The 22563-nt window shown below is 36.6% G+C and overlaps 1 protein-coding gene across 1 annotated transcript in view; it reads right to left on the reverse strand.

Annotated features, from left to right (window-relative positions):
- PUS10 (pseudouridine synthase 10) overlaps positions 1–22563 on the reverse strand; it is a 53269-nt gene that overhangs the window by 29663 nt on the left and 1043 nt on the right. Inside the window, exons 3-7 of the mRNA XM_084901108.1 lie at positions 20480–20620; positions 17724–17987; positions 16625–16711; positions 3983–4017; positions 446–557 (exon numbers count right to left, since the gene is read on the reverse strand). Coding sequence (XP_084757234.1) covers positions 446–557; positions 3983–4017; positions 16625–16711; positions 17724–17987; positions 20480–20605 — 624 coding nt within the window. The 5' untranslated portion in view covers positions 20606–20620. The remainder of the gene's footprint in view (positions 1–445; positions 558–3982; positions 4018–16624; positions 16712–17723; positions 17988–20479; positions 20621–22563) is intronic.

Genomic DNA, 22563 nt, shown 5'->3' on the forward strand with positions numbered 1-22563 from the left:
CATTGCAGTTGAGAGGATTCTGTCTGCATATTTGAAAACAAGATTAGCCACAGATAACAAAATTTAAATAGCCTAGACTGCACACTATACTTGCTCAGTTACAATATTTATGTATTGCTTTGTGTCAGTAAATGCATCTCTACAATTAAAATATAAACATATTAAAGGCTTAGATTCATTTCTAACCTCTTAAGGTCAATTAGGGTACACTGCACCTGTTACACTCCTAAGTGTCTCGGATCACAAAGAAGTCTTTAAAAAAAAAGAAAGAAAGAAACTTTAACCTCAGTTTAAGACTGTTAGAAATTATCATTTTAAAGGCTTAAAAATGGTCCATTGGATTATTTAAAGAGAATATTCTCGTGGCTAACCAAAACTGCAGCATATAATGAAGTAAGATTGGTGAAATCAGAGAAGGAAATCAACAATGCTGATGACCCAATACCTTTCCATCAATGGGAACACCCAGTTCCTCTGAAAACAGGGGGTGAGTTATCCATTTGTAGGCTTCTTTTAGCTGAACTATGTCATTTCTTCCCAGTGACAGACTCTGCTTTCTGAATGACATAAAAATTAATTCACTGACATGAAAAACTTCACTTTTTCTACTAAAGGCAAGAGTTGACGCAATTATTTAAAAAGTACTTATTAAGTGCCTCCAATGTCCTAGGCACTATTTTACACATTAGATTAAAAAAACAAAAACAAAAAAAACAAAACACAGAGAACAAAGCAGACAAAGAATTCATGAGCTCATGGGCCTTACATTCCAGTAAAATCAGGAAACTGCTTTTGTTTTTTAATGGCATAAAGACAGTGTAGAACGTTTCAGAGACAAAGGTGTGCTAATGAGTTTTTTGAGCTAGAATTGCCAGATTCCAGAATTTATACATCAGAAGACAGAAAGATGGGATAGAGAGGATTGTTTATTGTTCAGAAACTACAAAACTGCATATTACAATAATCTCACCCAGACTAAACTGCTTGCATCAATTCTCTTCCTGATAATAGGGCTTACTTTGGGAAATATACATAAAAGCTGCACTTTTTTTCTTTACTGCTGAAGAAGAAATGTTAAATCCTAAAGTATCAATGTTCTGAAATACTCACCATCTTAATATCAGATAAATGTCTGCATAAGAATCTGACATTCCCCCAAAATCTACTCATGAGCAAATAAATAAGTTTGGGGAAGTCCCAATTATGGTTTCTAGTCTTTGGCTTGTAAACTAGAATTGTGAGAGAAAGGAACTGAGGTAAGAGGAAAGAAAAACATGGTATGATATTATTAAAACTGTTCTACTCTACTGAGAACACTGCAGTATCACTAATATAGTAACAGGCCCACATCAGTCATATAATTAAAACTTCAAATCAGTCTTATGGCTATTCACAGGCTACTTTTAACAAAGGAGATATTTAAGGGCCAACTTGTGACTCATTTAGTTAAATGTCTAATGTTCACTGATATACCCTGGCCAAGTAGCCCAGCTGGTGTCATCCCGATACACCAAGGTTGTGGGTTAGATCGCCAGTCAGGGCACATATAAGAATCAACCAACAAATTCATAAGTGGAACAATTTAAAATTTTTCATTGAAAAAAAATTAATTTTCGCTGATAGAAATGACTCCTTATAGTCAATGTTTATTATAATTTAATTCTTCAACACCAAAGAAAACACTAATAAGTGAAGGTAGAAAATAAGACCATAATTTAGCTAATGGCTAAATTTAATCAATTGTTAAAAAGCGAATACACATTCAAGAACTTATTCAAGCTCTAAGTGTTTGAGCTTCATAAACTGTTTCTAATTTTCTAAATATAAAAAAAATAAGTAGGTATTTTAAAAAACTATCTTTGATATTGTATCAATAGTTTAATCATATTTCCATTAAAAAAGTATCACAATTGAAAGGTTAATAATAAATGGGAATCCATTTTAAAGAATAAGAAGTTGAAACAGAGAACATAAGAATGGAAAACTATTTAAAAATTGCTTATACTCTAAAGTACAGTGGGTTGCAGCAAAAGTCAATCCTGAAAACATTACTCAGTGTGTAGTTAAGAAAACTGGTATTTTAAATCCTTCATAGCCTTTGAAGTATATATAGAGCTTCTCAGTCCAGTTAAAAAACTTTAACTATATGCATGTTTTTCCTTCCAGATCAAAGAGGTAGGGGAAAGAGTTGGAAACCTTAACCTTATGCAAATATTTAAAATGCCAGATTTTCAATCCTGCAAGTTGAATGTGGCTAATGACTTTTCTAGTTTTCACAGAGGTCCCTAGCATATGCTTGATAGTCCTTTAGAGGAATTAGTATAATACTAATTTAGCACTTAATAACCACATTTCCCTCCTCTTATCAGGTAACTACTGATGAGGATGTCAATTGCAATCACTTTTGCTATAGATGTAGCATGACAACCAACTACTAGATCAAAGAATCCAACACAATTAATTTTTTCTAAATTCCTTGAGTCAATAATGACAATTATTCCACAATTTTTTCTAAATTCCTTGAGTCAATAATGACAATTATTCCACAATTTTTTCTAAATTCCTTGAGTCAATAATGACAATTATTCCACAATTTTTTGAACATAAAAAGCCAGGGACACTGAGAACAAAAATTAGTGCTTTCTATATTTTTGAACAGGATCTATTGGAAGAATTCATCAACTTAGTTTAAAATCCTTCCATAAGAAATAACAAGAGCAACTCTCAAGCAATGTGGATGGAAACTAGAAAATTCAGAAAATAGCATGCTCTGACTATACTAAACACTTCCTCAAATACAGTATCAAATGTTATTATGCCAGAATCACAAGCATTTGAGATTAATCTAACATAACCTAACCAAACTCCAAAACCTTTGATAAATATGGGGTGATTGCCCCCTGAAAAATGTAGATATGAAATATTTTTTAAAATCAATTACTTCTCAAATAAATTACTTAACCAAATTCAAGATTTTAACACAGAAATCTATACTTCTCTCTGAATTTTTCTCTCCAGAATACACAGAAAACCTCTAGCAGTCACATGGCCTTTTTATATTAGTCTAAAAATTTCAGTGTTAAAATCCGAAAAGCTCTGGAAAATGAAAGATTTTTTTTCTCTTAGCTCAGTAAATTAAACATGTGAGACTGTTTAGAGACTTTGTTTATAAAACTTAGTGTGAATATTCATATGTTTCACTACAGAAGTATTAATGTTTGATTATACAGTAGCAATCCAGATCCTAGAGGGGAAGGTATGTTATATTTGGTATTTATAACATATAACACCATATTACATTTTCAAAATCTAAAAATTTCTAAATTCCACAACACATTTTGCCTTGAAGGATTTCCAATGAAGAACTGTGGACCTGTTTTCTGTGTTTCATCTATATATAAACTCACTATTGTTCTGCCTTAACTAGGATTTTAATTTATATCTTTATAGCAGGGGTCCTCAAACTTTTTAAAGTGGGGGCCAGATCACGGTCCCTCAGAGAGCTGGAGGGCCGGACTATATGAACTACTAATTCCTACTGTAACACCTCGGCTGCGCTCACTGCCCAAAAAACCTGGTGGGCCGGATCAGACTCCTCTGCGGGCCCGCGGGCCGTAGTTTGAAGACCCCTGTAATTTATAGCATTATTAATTTCATAAATTAGTTTCTAAAATCAGTATAAAATTTATTCTCTTAAAATAACTTGCCAAACTACATTATATAAAAATGGCCAAAGACTCCAAAGTATGTATTTACATTCATATTAAATCTACAAAAAATCTGCTAATGTTATGCAAATAAACCAATTAAACAAGGTTGACACCTAAATTTATACAATGAAAATTTTCTTTGTGCCAAATTCTCTAGTAGTAGTCAGTGAACTCACCCCCCCAAAAAAAAGAGATAGTGGTTTTAAAAGTACTTGAAGAATTAGGTGGCTTAATTTAAATGGTGGTAAAAATTCCCTACCTAAATTACTTACCCCATTTCCTGTTTTACCAGCAACCATGCAGCATGCTGTAGGCAATGCAGTCACACCCAGAAAGAAAAGGGAAAAAATGTTTATTGAAATTCAGTTCCAATATCATCACAAAAGTGCTTAACTAATTAGCTAATCAAACTCCCCCTTTGAGGAGAGAAGGTTCAGAAATGTGGCAGTGACCTCAACCTCATATAAAATCAGATATGAGATTAAGAAGCCACTTTGCAACGCTGCTGGCTGTGGCCTAGGAATTTAGCAGGGGTATCCCCCACCCTCCTACAGATTTCTGTTTCTTATGAATGAGGCACAAGTGTTTTTTGACATGGGTTAGCTTACATTTTCCCTTAAAATATCTCACTATTGCATAGAGAAAGGCCCAAAGGCCTAAAGCACAGGATTGAAGGCCCTGTTTTGTTTTTTGTTTTCTAATAGGGCTAACACAGTTTTAATTATGTCTAATGAATGATATCCACATGTATGTGCTGAGGAGTAAAAGGTACTCATGTCTGTAACTCACCCTGGAATACAGCAAAAACAGATGTGGATGGTAGATAAATTGATGGCTAGATAAACAAAAAAGCAAATACAGAAAAATCATAACAAATGTAGAATCTAGGTGGCTATGTGGGAGTTCATTCTTTCCACTTTATTGTGTGTTTGAACATTCTCATAATAAAATGTTAGGGAGAATGTTCTGGGAAGGAGTAATAGAAAACTGAAAAAACACTGCTAAAATCACATTCACAATCATGGTCATTATGAGGATTCAATGGAATTCATGCGAAACGCTTTACACGGTAAGTGTGTGACAGTGAGATTCCTCAGTTTGCCATTAGACTACCATAGCTTTCACCTCAAAAAGAAGAGGTAAAGGCACCTGCTGCCCCAGTAGACAGCATTTTGTGAAGATGACAGAAGCACACGTAAGACGATAAATTGCCATACGTAGTCTCTATCACTGGCCAGTCACTATCACTCACATCACATCCACCTCAAAACCTAGCGATATCTATAGATCTATTGATCTATCTACCCATCCACACACCACACACACACACACACACACACACTCACTCACTGGCTCATAGGTAGAAGCATGTCCTTTTAAACTCCAGTAAGGCACTAGCTACTTCCAAAGACTTACGATCATTTGGAATCATTAGGTGCATCACTTCCTTTGGGCATGAACTAAACAGAATAAAGTGATCACTAGCCAGGTAAGAACGAGAACTGTTCCCAATGCCTATCTGCCTCATCGGTGCCTTCTGATTTGATAGTTTCTTTGCCTTGTTAGCTCAACCGAATGCCGTTTGCAGTACTACAGACCCCCTCCACCTCTCCTTCCACTTACTCAGGGCCTCTTGGAAAGTGTATGGGCATAGGATAGTATCAGAGACCCTCAGGTCCCAGACTGCTCTACTATAGGTAGTTCTGCCATCTCCCTCACCGATGGGGGAGTATATGAGCTTTAGGGAACTCTCTTACCGGCCCCCTCTGTAAGGGGGCTCAGACTCACTTGTTCTTTTTCAGTAACCTTTTTCTCTTTTCTTTTGAGGCAAAAGCTGTTCTCAACAGTCACTTCCAGGTGATGCCATCAAGTCTGCAGTGTTCCCTGTCATCCTCCGATTATAAAGTAGGGCAGAACTGGAGGTTGCCAAGGGAAACCAGATTACCATGTGTAACATGTAAAATTAAATCAAATCTCTTCAGTACCTGAGGTCTGCTAAAAGGTATTTCCTTCCTAATGCTCTAGGCTCCCTTCTCAAGCATGCCAGCAGGTCCCACAGAACTCCTCACCCAGACAAGTTCCTGGTGCTCAATTATGCAATTTTTACCAAGTGTTAACAATGCCCTGAACCTGCTTCTGCTGGGGGAAAAAAGTACATCTCTCTCTCTCTCTTAAATCACCGAGATCATTTTAAATTTATAAATCTTCGATTCCTTAGTCAATGGGAAAAATTCATTCTCTAGAGCAAGCAATTTAATTCTTCCTCCCCAAGAGAGTCAAATGGCATTAAAGTTATCAAGCTTAATCAAATTTTATACCGAAGACAGTATATCACCTCCTAAAAATTCAAAACCCACACAATTTAATCCTGGACTCTGCTTTAACTTTATCAAAAAAAACTGAGGCCTGGTCCTAACCAGTTTGGCTCAGTGGAGAGAGTGTCAGCCTGCTGACTGAAGGGTCCTGGGTTCGATTCCAGTCAAGGACATGTACCCTGGTTTCGGGCATATCCCCAGCAGGGGGTGTGCAGGGGGCAGCTGGTCGATGTTTCTTTCTCATCAATGTTTCTGGCTCTCTATCCCTCTCCCTTCCTCTCTATTAAAAAAAAAAAAAAAAAAAAATCAATAAAACATATTTTTTTAAAACTGAGGCCTGGTGCACAAATTCGTGCACTGGTGGGGCCCCTTGGCCTGGCTGGCGATTAGAGCTGATCAGGGCTACCGGAGGTTGATTGAGGGGGAGGGGTTGTGGGAGGTTGGCTGGCCAGGGGAAGGACTGCAGGAGGTTGGCCACCTGGCCCTATCAGAGCCAATCGGGGCTGGCTGGCCATGGGGCACACTGACCAGTAGGGGGCAGCTCCTGCATTGAGCATCTGCCCCCTAGTGTTCAGAGTATGTCATAGTGACAAGTCATTCAGTCACTTAGGCTTTTATATATATAGATTCCAAGCAAGTTCTAAATGGGGCAGTTGAATAGCATCCTTGCTAAAGTGCTGTGTACTCTGGACACACACACACACACACACACACACACACACACACACACACACCCAGGGAAAGTCTATGCCTTTTGACTTAGAGTTCTGAGGAAGCAGTTCATCCAGTACCTATCGAGGGGAGTGGGTGATGTACGATCAGGAATTGAGGCTGATTCAAGCAGAGGTGGCAGGAAGGAAGGACAGAGAGAGAGAGGCATTAAAAATGGCATGTTGGAGAACTACAATTTAGTAAAGTTGGATCGTAGAGTATGTATATGTGTGCATAAATGTGAGTAGGGGGGTTCAACAACTAGAAATTAAACTAGAAAGGTTAGCAGATTTTCAGTACCCAGCAAGGGCATGAATCCAAAGACTGAAACTATAATGAGAAATGTCACAATTATCTACCTACAAAATCTTATAGAGGAACAAAGAACCAGCACTGACCTGTAATTCATCAAGTCACATTATAACCACCATCTTTACACTGTCTTTCTTACATAGTAGCTTAAGAGAAAAATAAAATATTTCTTATACCAAAATGTTTCATTATCATAGAAAAGATAGTGTAAAAAAAGGCATATGTTCCAGAAAAATGACAGAATGATTGCTGAAAAAGACAGCCCACTTTTCTGGTATGTTGCCTGTCTGGCCCTTATGGAACCTGAGTCTATAATTCCTGAGGGAAACAACCCCTAAAAGGTTGGCTCTGCCTCTAAATATTGTCTGATCTACTCTATATGCTGGTTTCTCAACTATAACATAAAAGGGCTCTACACTTCATTATTTTGTGGGTACCACTTATATGGTGAGATCTTTGCTGAGAATACAGAGATGAAAGACCAATCTCTGCCCAATGGGAACTCATGATGTAGGAGAGAATAAAGGGAAGTAAAATAATAATAAAATTTAATAATAATAATCTTGATAAAAATACAGAATGGTGGTGACTATGTCAGGGACATATTTAGAGGGAACATGTAAGACACCCTCAGCTCAGTCTTGTAGGAGAAGTGACACCTAATCTGAGCTCTGAAGGATCAATTACTTAGAATTAACTGGGGAAAGAATGGGGAAGTATGTTCCAAATACAGAAACTCTATGATGCAAAAACCAGACAGCTTCAGGAAAGTTCTGGGAACTATAAGTCCCTAAAGAGCTAAGGACATGTGGCTGGGGAGTGCAAAAGTACAGAACAACTCTGCCTATGCTAAGGGGTCAGATTTTACACGTAACGCAGTTTGGTGCCGTGGAGGATTTTAAGCCATGGAAAGCCATGATCGTATTTGTCTCCAGGAATGCTTGCTCTGGTTGCAGTGTCAATGAGAGGAGGAAGGTGGGAACTACAGGAAATGAAGACATGTGGTAAACTAAAGCAGTAATGCAAGAAATGGCAGTCATTCAAGAAATAGCATATTATGGCAGTGCTGGTGGGGATGGAGAAGAGTAGGCAGCTTAAATATGAAGACACAAACCAAGAACACTTGGTGATTAGCAGTGATGTAGGTGTTTCAAATTACACTGAATGCCCTTCAGACTCTAGTCTTTTGCCCAGCCAGAGTGGCTCAGTGGTTGAGGGTCAACCCAGGAACCAAAAGGTCACCAATTCCCAGTCAGGGCACATGCCTGGGTTGTGGGCTCAATCCCCAGTAGGGGGCGTGCAGGAGGCAGCTGATCGATGTTTGTATCTCTCTATATGCCTTTCCCTTCCCTTCTCTCTAAAGTCAATAAAAACATATTTTTAAAACAACTCTAAAGTCTTTTGAATCTGACACATCTCTTGAACTCATTTATAATAACAAAGACAATACAAATACAGACTTGTACCAACAGGGAAATGACAATAGTTGTTTGGACAGATAGAGGTAGTATTCCTGCTCCCTCTTCTTCTTCCAACACATACCCATGCACACATATACACATTTATTTTTCTTGCATACAAATAGCTGGTTGGGAGCAATGAAGGAAGAATGCTGTTCCTTGTATAATTAAAAGTTTAAATGAGATAGTCTACCAAAAAAAAAAAAAAAAAAAAAAAAAAAAAAAAGGTTAACTGTTGTCTCTATAACACTGACTCCCTGTGTATAATTCAAAAGATATATTACACTACTTCTTGAAGCACATTTTTTAAAAGGGGGCTTTCCTGGAGCCTTGTCCCTTCCAAACTTTCAGTTCTAGATTTAGTCTAAAAGTTTAAGGAAGGTGATATTTTTAAAATGTTGTTGTGAATCTGAGTGTAGAACAGCACCTGCCTTGGGCCCATTTCTTGCTATGAAAGCTGATTAACAGCAATGCCAGACATAACAGCAAACGATCAAAACCACACACCCAACAACAAATGCAACAGGACACTGGGTAAGGAGAAAGGCAGGGGCCCTTGGACCTTAGATCCTGCCCAGTTTAAATCCTGCCAATATCTTTATTAAGATACTTTAATATAGTATGAGGAAGGGAGGGAGGCAGAGAAGGAGAGGGCAGTGGGGGCGGGGGGGAGGGGGGTAAGAAAGAGATAGAGACAGTGAGAGAGAAAGAAGAAAAAAGGAACCACAGATTCCTAAGAATAATTTGGTAAAGGCCGGTCTGAAGGCAAGATCTAATGACAAAGCTTCAGTGTCTGGGAAATTTCAAGTAAATTTCTAGAGAATGGCAGTGAGTTATTCATATACAACCACTAATTTGTACAATAAAAATAGAAGCTAAAACAACTAAACAAATAAGAAAGGCCTAAGTTCACGCGATGTCAAAATGATTATTAAAGCCCTGGCTGGTTTGGCTTAGTGGGCAGAGCGTCAGCCTTTGGACTGGGGGTTCCCAGTTCGATTCTGGCCAAAGGCCCAGGCCCAGGTTGTGGGCTTGCTCCCCAGTATGGGGCATGCAGGAGGCAGCAGATCCATGATTCTCTCTCATGATTGATGTTTATATCTCTCTTTCCCGCTATCTTCCACTCTGAAATCAATAATATATACACTGAGTGGCCAGATTATTATGATCTCTGAATGCATAAGCTCAATAAATATTTAAATAGATGAATGAATGTAACATTTATATCTAATTAAGTAAATATAATAAACAGTAAAAGTCTAAAAAAAAAAAAAAAAAGTAGGTGTTTCATATGACCAAAGTAACATTTCAGAGGCACTATATGATTTAAAATCAATAGTGAGCAAACGCCCACATACTACCCCAGAGGAGGCACCAATAAACCAAATTAATAGTACCATATCGCCCTCTACTGGACCACTAGTAAAGATAAACCTAAAAGATTAACAGGACTTGAAAACATTTACTTTTTAAAGGACTTAATGGAATGCTCTTTTCCTAGAAATGCAAGTTTAGCCTAATATTAGATAAGTCTTGATCATTCAACCTATGGTAATTTTAGTGTGGCACTAACTCAATGTGGTTTAGAAGTTCAGAGGAGTCTGTCATGAATATAAGGAAATAAAAAAAATTACTAAAATAAATATTTTTCTTAAAACTATATATGTTCTTGGAGTTGAAAAGGCTGAACAAAGTCTCTGGTCTAATAACTATATGGTGCATGTCTTCCTTCTACATATCTGCCAATGGTTGCCCAGCTTTGGCTTAAACATTCTGGTGATAGAAAACTCACCATCCCTGAAAAGTCTCCCTGATCTGGATAATGCCTTACAGCTGAAAATTATTTCCCTCCAGATCTTATCTCTGCAGCAGAAAAACCCTAAAATGTTTAAATAGAGCAAATTAATCCCACTAAATCATCTATCCTCTCAGTTAAATAACCCGTTTCTTCCAGTGGCTCCTTTGTCCAGGTTTCAAATGTCTCCACTATTCATTCATATATATATATATATATATATATATATATATATATTAGAAGCCCAGTGCATGAATTCGTGCACGGGTGGGGTCCCTTGGCCTGGCCAGTGATCAAGGCCAATCAGGACCAGCCGGCGGGGGAGGGGTGGGGGGGGGGAAAGAGGCCACGTGGGGTTGGCCGGCTGATTCTACACTTTGGGGCTGATGGGGAGGGCTGGCCAGGGGAAGGGGCCAAGGGAGGTTGGCTGGCCACAAGAGGTTGGCTGTGGGAGCACACCTACCACCAGGGGGCAGCTCCTACATTGAGCATCTGCTCCTGGTGGTCAGTGCTCATCATAGCAATCAGGCATTTGATCATTGGGCCGGAACAGTCGCTTGGGCTTTTAGATATATATATAGATATATACTTAATTGATTTAGGAAAGGAAGAAAGAGAGACAGACAGACAGAAACATCAATGAGAGAGAATCATTGATTGGTTGTCTCCTGTACATCCCACACTGGGGATGGAGCCCGAAACCCAGGCATGTGCCCTGACTGGGAATCGAACCTCCTGGTTCATAGATCGATGCTCAACCACTGAGCCACACCAGCTGGCCATCTCCACTATTCTGAATGCACTCCTCTGAATGGGAATTCATTTTTTTATTGCTGCTATAACAAATTACTGTAAACTCAGTAGGTTAAAACAACACAAATTTGTTATCTTACCAATGTTTAGGTCAGAAGTACATCTGGGCTAAAATAAAACTGTCAGCAGGGCTATGTTCCTTTCTGGAGATTCTAGGCTAGAACCCATTTCCTTGCCATTTTTAGTTTCCACAGGCCACCCACCTCCCTTGGTTCATACCTTCCTTCCACTATCTTCAATGTGAGCAGCACTGTATCTCTCTGACCATTCTTCTACTATTACATCTTCCTCTGACCCTACTCCCAGCCAGAAAGGATTTGTGTCATTAAGTTGAGCTCACCCAAATAATTCAGGATAATCTCCTTCTCAGGGTCCTTAATCTTAATTACACTCACAAAGTCCTTCCCCCCCCCCCCCCACACACACACAGTAACATTCACAAATTTGGGGGATTGGGGCTACCACAAAATGCCTTTCCATGTGTCCTTCTTCCTCCTAAATGAGAGTGTTCCCTCTGAATACGGCACTCCAGGAATGACCAGCACAGAGTGACATAGGATTGCCACCTTCATCTTTCCAGATCCTATCCTTCTAATATCTGGACTATAAAACAGAGGTCATCTACATCACACCTCTCACTCTTATCAGGCCTTGAACTAAAACCCCTAAGCCTTAAAAACACAGTTGTTTAAGCCACTCCTGCCCATCCTTTACTAATCCCACGTATAGGAATTTATGTGTCTTTCTATTCAATTTCATTTTGTTAGGTTTTTTTTTCCTATTCTTGAGATCTTTATGGATCTCAATTCTAACATTCAACCTATTTGCTATACGCTCAGTTCTTGTCTTGCACACCTGTAGTGAGTGCTCTCAGTATGTCATCAATGACATGTAGTGAGTGCTCCCAGTATGTCATCAATGACATGTAGTGAGTGCTCCCAGTATGTCATCAATGACATGTAGTGAGTGCTCCCAGTATGTCATCAATGACATGTAGTGAGTGCTCCCAGTATGTCATCAATGACATGTAGTGAGTGCTCCCAGTATGTCATCAACCAGGAACAGGACAGGGTATGAAGAGAGTTCGCAGCATGTCAGGAATCTGTGTGAAGTCCCATGGTTCTTACATTTCACTGTGTGCATCAACTGCTGAGAGGCTTCGATGCCCATCTCTAGAGATTCTGGTTTAGGAGGCCTGAGACAAGGCTCAGCAATCACAACCTTCCCCCAGGGGGTTTCAGGTGGTTGATCTGCAGAGTACATTGGGAGAAACACCCTCCAGGCCCATACCGATCATTAATCAGTTCCTCTTGGGTATGGCCAGTGGCTCAACCCACCCAACCATCGTCACATCCTGCTCCTGTTCCTGCCACTTTCAGGTCATTATCATGAGAAGGAGACCTAGTCAGTGACTAGCTGACTTCCAATCAGACCGGTGCTACTATAGTTCCCTGCTCTACCAGTCCTGCTACCTGTTAAAAGGCGGAAATGTTGCAGACTTCATTTGTTCTTAGCAAACCTGTTTGATGTGTTGACATCAAGATTGCCTTATTTCTCAGTGCCCATCGTTTTATTCTTTAATTCCTGATCTAGAACCTTTATTGCTTGCCAGGGTTTTAGGGTCAAGCTCACCAGCTCAAACAGTCCTATCACATTCACGTTTGAGAACCACTCCTTTAGGAGAAGTAACTGTTCCCATTCAAAAGCTGTCCAACGCTGTGCTTTTAGCAAACGTGATTTCCATCAAGTGCCTAAATACTGGGAGTCCCTTATGGTACAGATATACATTAACCTGTGTGACTATTTTATGGATGCAAGTCATCACCTCTTCCTTAGGCCAGGGGCATGCAGCATACTTCCACTTCTCTATCCATCCCATTTCTCTCTTGCTTTAAATTCTCCTCTGAATAGTGTTTAGCATCCTTCCACTCAAAGGATCTCAACGCAGATATAATTTCTTGCCATAGCACACTATTACATCTCTCCCTTCAAGATATCTGAATTTTACATTCAAATGGTAAGCCAAAATCCAGAAAATCACCAAAACAGTCATATTTATTATTCTCCCTTATAATCTCAACTTTATATTGTCATTCACATTTTGAATAAAGGTATTATGAAGGTATTGAAGCTCCTAAGCATTACATCAGGCTAGTTTCCATATTTGTCTTTTGTGAATCTCTGGATACTGCCTCCATTTATTTCTGCTTACCATGCCTTACTGTATGTCTACCACAGTTTCATCAATTAATCTGCTTGTTTTTCTCCTCTTCAGTAGTATTTATTCTAAAACTAACCAGATCCTGTGGGTATGTTCCTGGTTCTTAGGAACATACCCACAGGAGAAGTACTCTATCCCTCCTTCCATTCTCCTAAACTCAGTGAAAGATGATGATAATTAAACTAACTGCAAGCTTTCTTCCTAGGCTCTTAAATTAGTGCTTCTATGATGATAAGTAAAAACTATAGCTGTAGCCAGAAAGGGATTGGGAGGGCCAGGAATATAGAGATTAACACAAATTTAATAGCTTGATTTTTTAAAAATTCTTTACTTGAGGTCATCCCTTCCCTTGGTTCTTTTGTAATCAGGAATATAACAAATATTACCTTGCTGATAAAATATCTGCTTTCAAATCAATATATTTGTGATCATAATTTTCTTCTTTAGAAGTGGGAAAATTGACTTAGTTGTATATTCTATTATGAAATAACTAGCACCAATCAATTCCATGTATATTAACATGTTTATTCTACACACAGACAAATAAGTTCAAAGTTTTACAAGATCTAAATTGAAAAACCACACTGTAGAAGAAATATGTCACTGAAGAAGTTACAGAATTTATATTCAAAATGCAAGAATAATCTGAAAATGTGTAATTTTTTAAAATTGGAATGTGTAACAAATTAAGTTGGTATGAAAAAGCAATTTATATCCAGTATGGCCCATATCATACCTTAACACCAAAGATGTAATAAAAGACAGCAATAAAAGAAACTAACAAAACATATGATAAAAGAAAATCATAAAGTGAAACATAAGCACAATTTGCTGAAAAAATCTTGGTTGTAAAAATAGTAAGATGCATATAAAATTGCATACTTCTGAATAATTATTATCCCTAAGAAATGAATGGGGGGAAATGTACTCCTCATTATCAAAAAAGAAAACAATGAGTCACAACACACTAATCTGTGGAAAGTAATAATTCCCCAATAATAGGAATAGTCACATATTTCTACTAAATAGTCTAGTGGTTAAAAGTCAGTTACTAAGAGTAAATAGAGTGTAAGCAGAATAATTCTATTTTTTAAAATGACATCTTCTATTTCTGACATGGAATATAAATACTTCATAAGTAGTCAATAAATATCAAATCAAAATTGTTAAAATCGCCTGGCTGGGCGGGCTCAATGGTTGAGTATCAGCCTATGAACCTGGGGGACATGGTTCGATTCCAGTCAGGGCACATGCCCAAGTTGCAGGCTCCAACCCCAGTAGGGGTATGCAGGAGGCAGCCAATAATGATTCTCTCTCATCACTGATGTTTCTATCTCTCTTTCCCTCTCCTTTCCTTTCTGAAGTCAATGAAAATATTTTTTAAAGAATGTATATTTACAGTATTTATTGAAAAAAACCTGTGCAGCCCTGCCCACAGTGGCTCAGCAGTTAGAGTATCGGCCTGTGCACCAAAGGGTCTTGGATTCAATTCCCGGTCAAGGGCACATGCCTGGGTTGAGGGTTCACCCTCCGCCTTCCTCAGGGTGTGTGTGGGAGGCAACCAATAAATGTGTCTTTCTCACATCTTTGTTTCTATCTCCCCTGCTCTCTTCCTCCCTCCCTCTCTCTCTAAAAAACAAATAACAAAAACCTTATATAAGTGGACCCGCACAATTCAAACCTTTATTGTTCAAGGGTCAACTGTACTTCTTATTCCTATTTTTGTTACTCAAACACTTCAACTTTTTGTGAGTCACACAGCTTTTGGAAGTCTGTTTCTCTCTACCAAAACTGAACCCTGGAGATGACCTATCTGTGAGAAACGCTTTGATGATTGACTAGAAGATGACTTTAAGTGTTTATAAACCTGAGTATATCATCATCATCCCCTTTATCCTTCCATTTGCTCAGTTATCTTGTCATCAACGGAGGCACTACTTAAAAGCATCTATTCTTGTTCACATCTCAGCTCCTACCTATAATTTTACAAGTTTTAAATCATTTTTCAGCCTTTTAGGGGCTAATACACATGCTCACCCAAAGAAAGTGACAGTATAAGTTCTGGGGATGCCTTGGGATTCTTAACAAAAAGACACCTTATACATATAAATAAATGGATATGTTTAGAACTCGTTGTTGTAAGATTACAGAGGGCATTCTTTCTATACTTCATATAATAGTATTAACAAAAAGTTTTATGTTTTCATGTCAGTTTTGACACACAAGAATATTACAATAATTACTAATATTATTATGTGAGTTTTTTGCTAACAAAGGAAAAATGTTAAATGAAATAGGTTATTTCCCTTTTTACCATTGACTATAAGAGGTGCTACCATTTTATATCAGAAAATAATAAAGTTCATAACTGAAATAACCCTATCCTAGACCATTATAAAATGCACACTTCACACACACACACACACGCACGCACACACACACACATAAGTCTCTGGATTCCTGGTCAATTATCTTTCCTGACCACGGAGCTAATCCTCAGTAAATGACTTCCACTGAATAAGGACCTTTTACTTTTACTTATTTTTTTAAAATATATTTTTGTTGATTTCAGAGAGGAAGGGAGAGGGAGAGAGAGAGAGAAACATCAATGATGAGAGAGAATCACTGACCGACTGCCTCCTGCGTGCCCCCTACTGGGAATCGAGCCCACAACCCAGGCTTGTGTCCTTGACCGGAATTGAACCTGGACCCTTCAGTCTACATGCTGACGCTCTATCCACTGAGCCAGACCAGCAAGGCCTGAATGAGGACCTTTTATAAAGATAGCAGTCCTGCCTGGCCAGTGTGGCTAAGTTGGTTGAGGGTGGTCCTATGCACTAGGTCCCCAGGTTCGATTCCTAGACAGGGAACATGCCCATTTTGCTCGATCCCTAGTAGGGAAAGTGCAGGAGGCAGTCAATAGAATGTTTCTATCTCTCTCTCTCCCTTTCTCTCTCTGAAATCAATAAAAACATATTTTTATGTTCTCCCATGCAGTGGGCTTTCTTGTTGCTTTGTTGATGGTTTCTTTTGCTGTAAATTAAATAAAAACAAAAACAAAAAAATAGCAATCCTGTGTCAAATACACTAATCTGAACCAATAACTTCTTTGTTCATCTATTCACTCAATATTATTAAACAGCTATAATGTAATGCTTTCAACCATTCAATACGTACATAAAATGTAAAAAAATGTAATATGGTAAGGAATATTTCCACATTCGTATTTTTTGAGAAACTCCCAGCATGCATTTCACATGCAGTTTCGTGTATATAAATGACCTTACCTCTCTTACAGATAGCTGTGGTGGGAAGGAGACTGAAAACACTAAGTTAGTGAATTCAAATCCAGAGGCCTCTACCTTTTGACACACCTGAAAAAGTATTACATAAAAATTATTTTTTATTACATAAAAGAGTATTATATAAATTCTCAGGAATTGTTAAAAATTGTATACTAATCTTCATAACATAGATTTTTGGTCCAGGAAATGACACTGCAAAGCTTCCAAACTTTCACTTTTGAGTAGGGAATTCTCATAAACATCATGAAATCAAATATTTGCTAACTATGACCCTGAAGACTGACATCACCAAAACAGCAAGGACTCGCCTGCAGAACAATCTGCTGAATGTCAAAATAGTTTTCTATTAGGTTACCTCATCATTTAAAAAAGATTTTAAAGTAAAGCCAGATATGGCACTCTTGACAGCTGGAAACAAAAGCCAGTCCTACATTCAAACTTGTACCTCCCACAAGGCTGTAACACTCGTCTTTTCTAGACACTAATAGGTATGACTAACACAAACTTTTCTCTAGCTTCTTATGTTAAAATGGCAAAGGGAAAACTGCTTTTATTTTTTTCAATTAAACAGCACTCATGACTGGATATATATATATATATATATATATATATATATATATATATTTCATTTTCAGATATTATGCTGATAAAAAAAATATATATATATATTTCGTTCTCAGATATCGTGTTGATAAAAAGGTAATTTGAGATAAAAAGGTTTTCATTATTTGAAATAAATTAAAGAAATGTCTTAATAATCCATTGGTGTGAAACATGTTGAAATGAATGACACTGTTCCTATAGATACAAGAATTCTAGGTCTGCTCTGACCAGGTGGCTCAGTTGATTGGAGTGTCATCTCATATACCAAAAGGTTGAGGGTTCGATTCCCAGTCAGGGAACATATGGGAGGCAACTAATCAATGATTCTCTCTCACATTGATATCGCTATCTTTCTATTTCCCTTCCTATCTCTCTAAAATCAAGTAAGGATTGAAAAAAAAAAAAAAAGAATTCTAGGTCTTAAAACTAAAAATCTCTATATAAGTGCACATATAATAACAGAAGACAGATTATTTACCTTTTTAATGAACTCTTTTTCACAGAATTCTTGAAGAATGCCTAGGCATACATTGCATACATTTGGATTGGAGTTCTTAGAAGCAACGCTTCCGTCTTCAACAACAGACACCCTTCCCTCTCCATTTTGACTCCGATTATCAGTCCCATCAATCCCATCTTCCAGTTCATGGAGTCGAATTTTCTTGGGAGGTGGGTTTGGAGCTTCCAAAATTAATTCACCTTTTTCAGTTTTCAGAAATTTCTGTAGTTCATTGAGCAACTCCTAGAAAGTTAATTTTTAACAAAACACAATAAAAGTAATAACTCTAAGGTAAGAGGAAGCATGAAAACAGGAGCGAATATTATGATATATCACACTTACCCAATGTTGATTTATATTCAATCTAGAGCAATGAATTAGTTTTATTAGCCAGCATTGGCTTTCTGGGGAATTTAAAAGAAGCTTAACTAACTCCTGTAACAAATGTGTGAATATTTTTTCAAAAGAGTTTCATATATCAGAGAAGCAGAAAGGCTCCACTAAGAAATTAATTAATTAGTTAACTGGGCCTGTAGTTCTGTTATGGGGTCATTCACTCATTCACTTGCTACTTAAAAAAAAAAAGAAAGAAAAAAGAAAGAAAAAAGAAACCATCTTTCAGTTCCAATTATTAACAGATAGAAATACAAAATGGACATTCCATTGTTGCTTTCCATTATTGGTTATTTAATAACCTCACAATCACTAAAACTTCATATGTATAATATTTAATGTGAAGTCTGAAAAATTAGAGAAATTAGGGGTCTATTAGGTAAAAGTAATTCAAGACAATTTACTAAACAAAGGTAAACAGATGCTGGAAATGCTGAGATTTGGCACCATAATTACAAAACATTTATACATGCTAATTGAAAGAGGCTCTCTCCTACATGTGGTTTGTCTACTTTTTGTCGCCTTTTGTATTAGAATGTTAAAAGTGGCATTCCTTTGAAACCATTCTCATACTTCAGACATTTTACTCCACCAAATACTCAGAGGACTTTTCCTCTATTTTGTTTAAACAGGCTTTATTTTTCAGTTGCTGAATAAATATCCTTTTAAATTCACTCGGATTACAATGTACTGACTGTAAAGGGAAAAGTCTTTCACTCAAACAAATTTAATTCATTTTATTAAGACATTAGCTCTCCTATTTTATCAACAGAGAAATATACATACATACACATACAGGCATATTATGACCCATACAAATGTTTATTATTACCTAAGATCTACATATAACACAGTACATATATATGTATATGTACATATATAATTATATGAATAGAACAGGTCAAAATTTAAGTACATTTTTTTTAAAAAGTCTTCAAATATTTACATATTTACACAAAATGATACAAACAAAAGTTAGTAACACTAAGTTTCTTAATGTTTTAAATCTTAACAACATATGTATAGCATACTAGATTATAATGTCTTTTAAAATGTGTAATAGAAGTTACACAAAACCAGTCTTGTTACTTTATAGTCATTGTGTGTATAAATAAATATACACATATTGATATATTGTATTAATCATCATAGCATATGCACCATTTCCAGTTTTCAAAGTACTTTCACATACTTTATTAGATATTGTCCCTTAAAATCCTGTGAGGTGGATGTTATCATCATTCCCAATTACAGAGGAGAAAACAGAAGATGGAAAGTGGTGGAACTGGGATTCAAATCCATGTCTTTCAGCTCCAAATTCTAGGCTTTGGATTCAGACAGACAGTTCATATCCTAGCTTGCTCACTTAATAGCTGTGTAACTTTGGGCAGGTTGCTTAACCTCTCTGTGCCTCAGTTCTTCATCTGAAAATAGAGACAGTCATAGTATGTACTTACCTAATAGGTTACTATGAGAGTTACATGAAAGCTTGAAATATAATGCTATATGAATATTAGATATAATTATTATTTGAAAATAATAGAAACAATTAATACATAGGAAAAATGACTGCTATTGCTAACTCTTGGGCAATTTTTTAAAATTATAAGAAACTGAATGTTCATGTGTATGAATCTATGTGTGTGTGTGTGTTTATATTGTTTGTATAGTTATATATTTACATATATATATATATATATATATATATATATATATATATATATAAAATTACTATCTGCCTCTGAAAAGAATATCACAATTATTGATAGAATCAAATATATTTCACAAAATGTTATTTATTTTATGTGAAAGGATTCTATTAAAGGTCAAAGATCTCTCTATATTACTTTTGTTGTTATTAATAGCAGTAAATAATTAATGATTTTAATAGCATTTCTTTCTAGAGAGTTGCAAATACTATTTGTAAATAAAATGATAAAATAAAAAACAAGGAAAAAAATGCAACCAAATCCACAATGCTTTCACTTAATAGAGGTAAGGACTACCACCCCCTCCTGTTACAACTTCCTAATATCTGGTAAGAAGCATTATTTTGCGATATTCTATCTAGATACTCTTTAGGAAGGGTCTATACAAACATTAAATGCATCAGGGAATTGCTCCACAAAGACCCCACTATATTAAATGCTAGATTAATCACTTAAAAAGAAACTTACATTTTTATAATGTAAATTCTAAAATTAACATTACCCATAATTATTTTATTATAGTGTTTTTAAATTTAACGTAGAGCTATGAATAGATACTTGCCCTCAAATATACAAGTATTATTTTAAAACTATAGAAAACTTCTTAACTTAAAAAAAAGAAAAAGAAAATACCTCGTAGGAAAGTTTGTAAGGTGCATGAAAATCCACACCACAGAATCTGAAGATACATCTTGGACATGTACCAGTATTGAACAACAACTGGGCCACATGCTTGTTTTCCTCAGTCAGCGGAAACATACTGAATATCTATAACTAGAAAGAAACAAAAGGTAAAACTAATGAGCATCTTTTGTGTTTTACTTTCACAAACAAATCATCTTTAAAGATAAAAACTTTTTTTTGAAAAACACTATTTTGTATTCCTCAATAATGACCCTTTCATTTTATGCATAATGAAACATAAACTTCAAAGAAATTTATTAGATGAATCAGATAAGTTTCTAATTGCCTAGGGATTAGTTTAGTATTTTGGATTATGATAAAGTATATCAATATAACTCAATCAATCAAAAATAATAACTAAGAATGGCTGTCTCTGAGAAAAGTGATGACAAGAGCAGAAAGTAAAAATTTGCTTTTATTTTGTACCATTCAGTATTGTTTGAGAATACAGAATAAATTCAATAAATTTTTCATATTAGAAGTTAAAAAATGAATTTGCTAGAAAAAAAAACTTATCAGATAAGTTTACATTATATAATACTTGAATAACCTTAATGAAAGTTAAGCAGTCAAACATTTAAAACAAATTAATGGGTGGATCCAAAAACATTAATTTTACTTTGATGATATAACTAAATGACAACTATTATCAAAATAAGAAAATTTTGCTTCTTTCATGCACAAGTAAAACCTCCAACAAAAACAAAAGAAATGAAAATATTTTAGAGTGAATGCTGTCTGAAACAATTTGCTACCTTTTGCAATTTGAAAAAGTTCGCTTAGAAACAAATATTAGAGAAGAGGTGAACTCCAGTATAATTCTCTTGTTGCCAAGGAAGGGGGGGGGGGAGGGTGGTAGTTAATTACCTAATCATTTTGTTTGGCAAATGTAGATGGTCTTCTGATTAATGAGTCAGTCCACATTACTTTGAAATAAGGAAATAGCAAAGAGATTGCAGGGCCATGTTGTGGTATGGTATAACTGTGGTCACACAGGTAAAACAGTGGCACCTTTTAAGGTGTGGCTTCATAATTCAAATGAACTTGTTCAAAGTTGTGGGAAGCCAAAACCGGTTTGGCTCAGTGGATAGAGCATCGGCCTGCAGGCTGAAAGGTCCCGGGTTCAATTCCGGTCAAGCGCATGTACCTTGGTTGCGGGCACCTCCCCGGTGAGGGGGTATGCAAGAGGCAGCTGATTGATGATTCTTTCTCATCTATGTTTCTAACTCTCTATCCCTCTCTCTTCCCCTCTGTGAAAAATCAATAAAATATATATTTAAAGTTTGTGGGAAGGTGAAGCTCTTACTAACTGTTTATATAAAGATGTGCTTCTTAGAATACGTTTATGTTTTTCAACCCTCTAAATGTACTACTTCCTTCCAAACTTCTGAATGTTTGTGGTCACTTACCAAGAGGAGAGCCTTGACCCAAAATACTGACTGCACTCCCCTCACAGAGAAACTTCTTCTCTGTGGCATAAACCCTTTATGCCATCTTTTCTCCCCCTTTCCATTAGTTAAGGTCAAGGATTTCATTTAATTCATAATTAACCTTTAACTCAGAGAAACAAATAACTCTTCTTCCTCAATAAAGTCTAGGAGCAAGTGCTTTAAAAAGGACACTTTGTATCAAAGATTGCCCTGGGGACTTAAGTTAAATAAGTTCAACAAAATGTTTATTTTTCTTTCCTTTGGCTTAAAAACAATGTTTACTTCTCCAATAGTTCCTGGAAATAAAGATATCATGCAATGTGAATTAATGGCACAACATCATCTCTTCGCTCTGAGAAATTCCTACACCTACTGGGAATTGGATCTGTACTGAGTCTTAAACAAAACCAATCAAAACCCTCTTGAGTGTGTTATTAATTGAATAGATTGGCAATCCTCCCAAATCATTTTCACCTAGCAACAATCTAGCGCGTTCTTGAGCACCTTGAAAGGAGGAAATACGTTATGCCTTAAATTTGGTTGTTTCATCTTAAAGTACAGCGTTGAAATGACAGGACTGCTTCCTAAGATATCAGAAACCCG

This window comes from Pipistrellus hanaki (genome assembly GCF_964339955.1).
Source record: "Pipistrellus hanaki genome assembly, chromosome: 12".
Classification (NCBI taxonomy): Eukaryota; Metazoa; Chordata; class Mammalia; order Chiroptera; family Vespertilionidae; genus Pipistrellus; species Pipistrellus hanaki.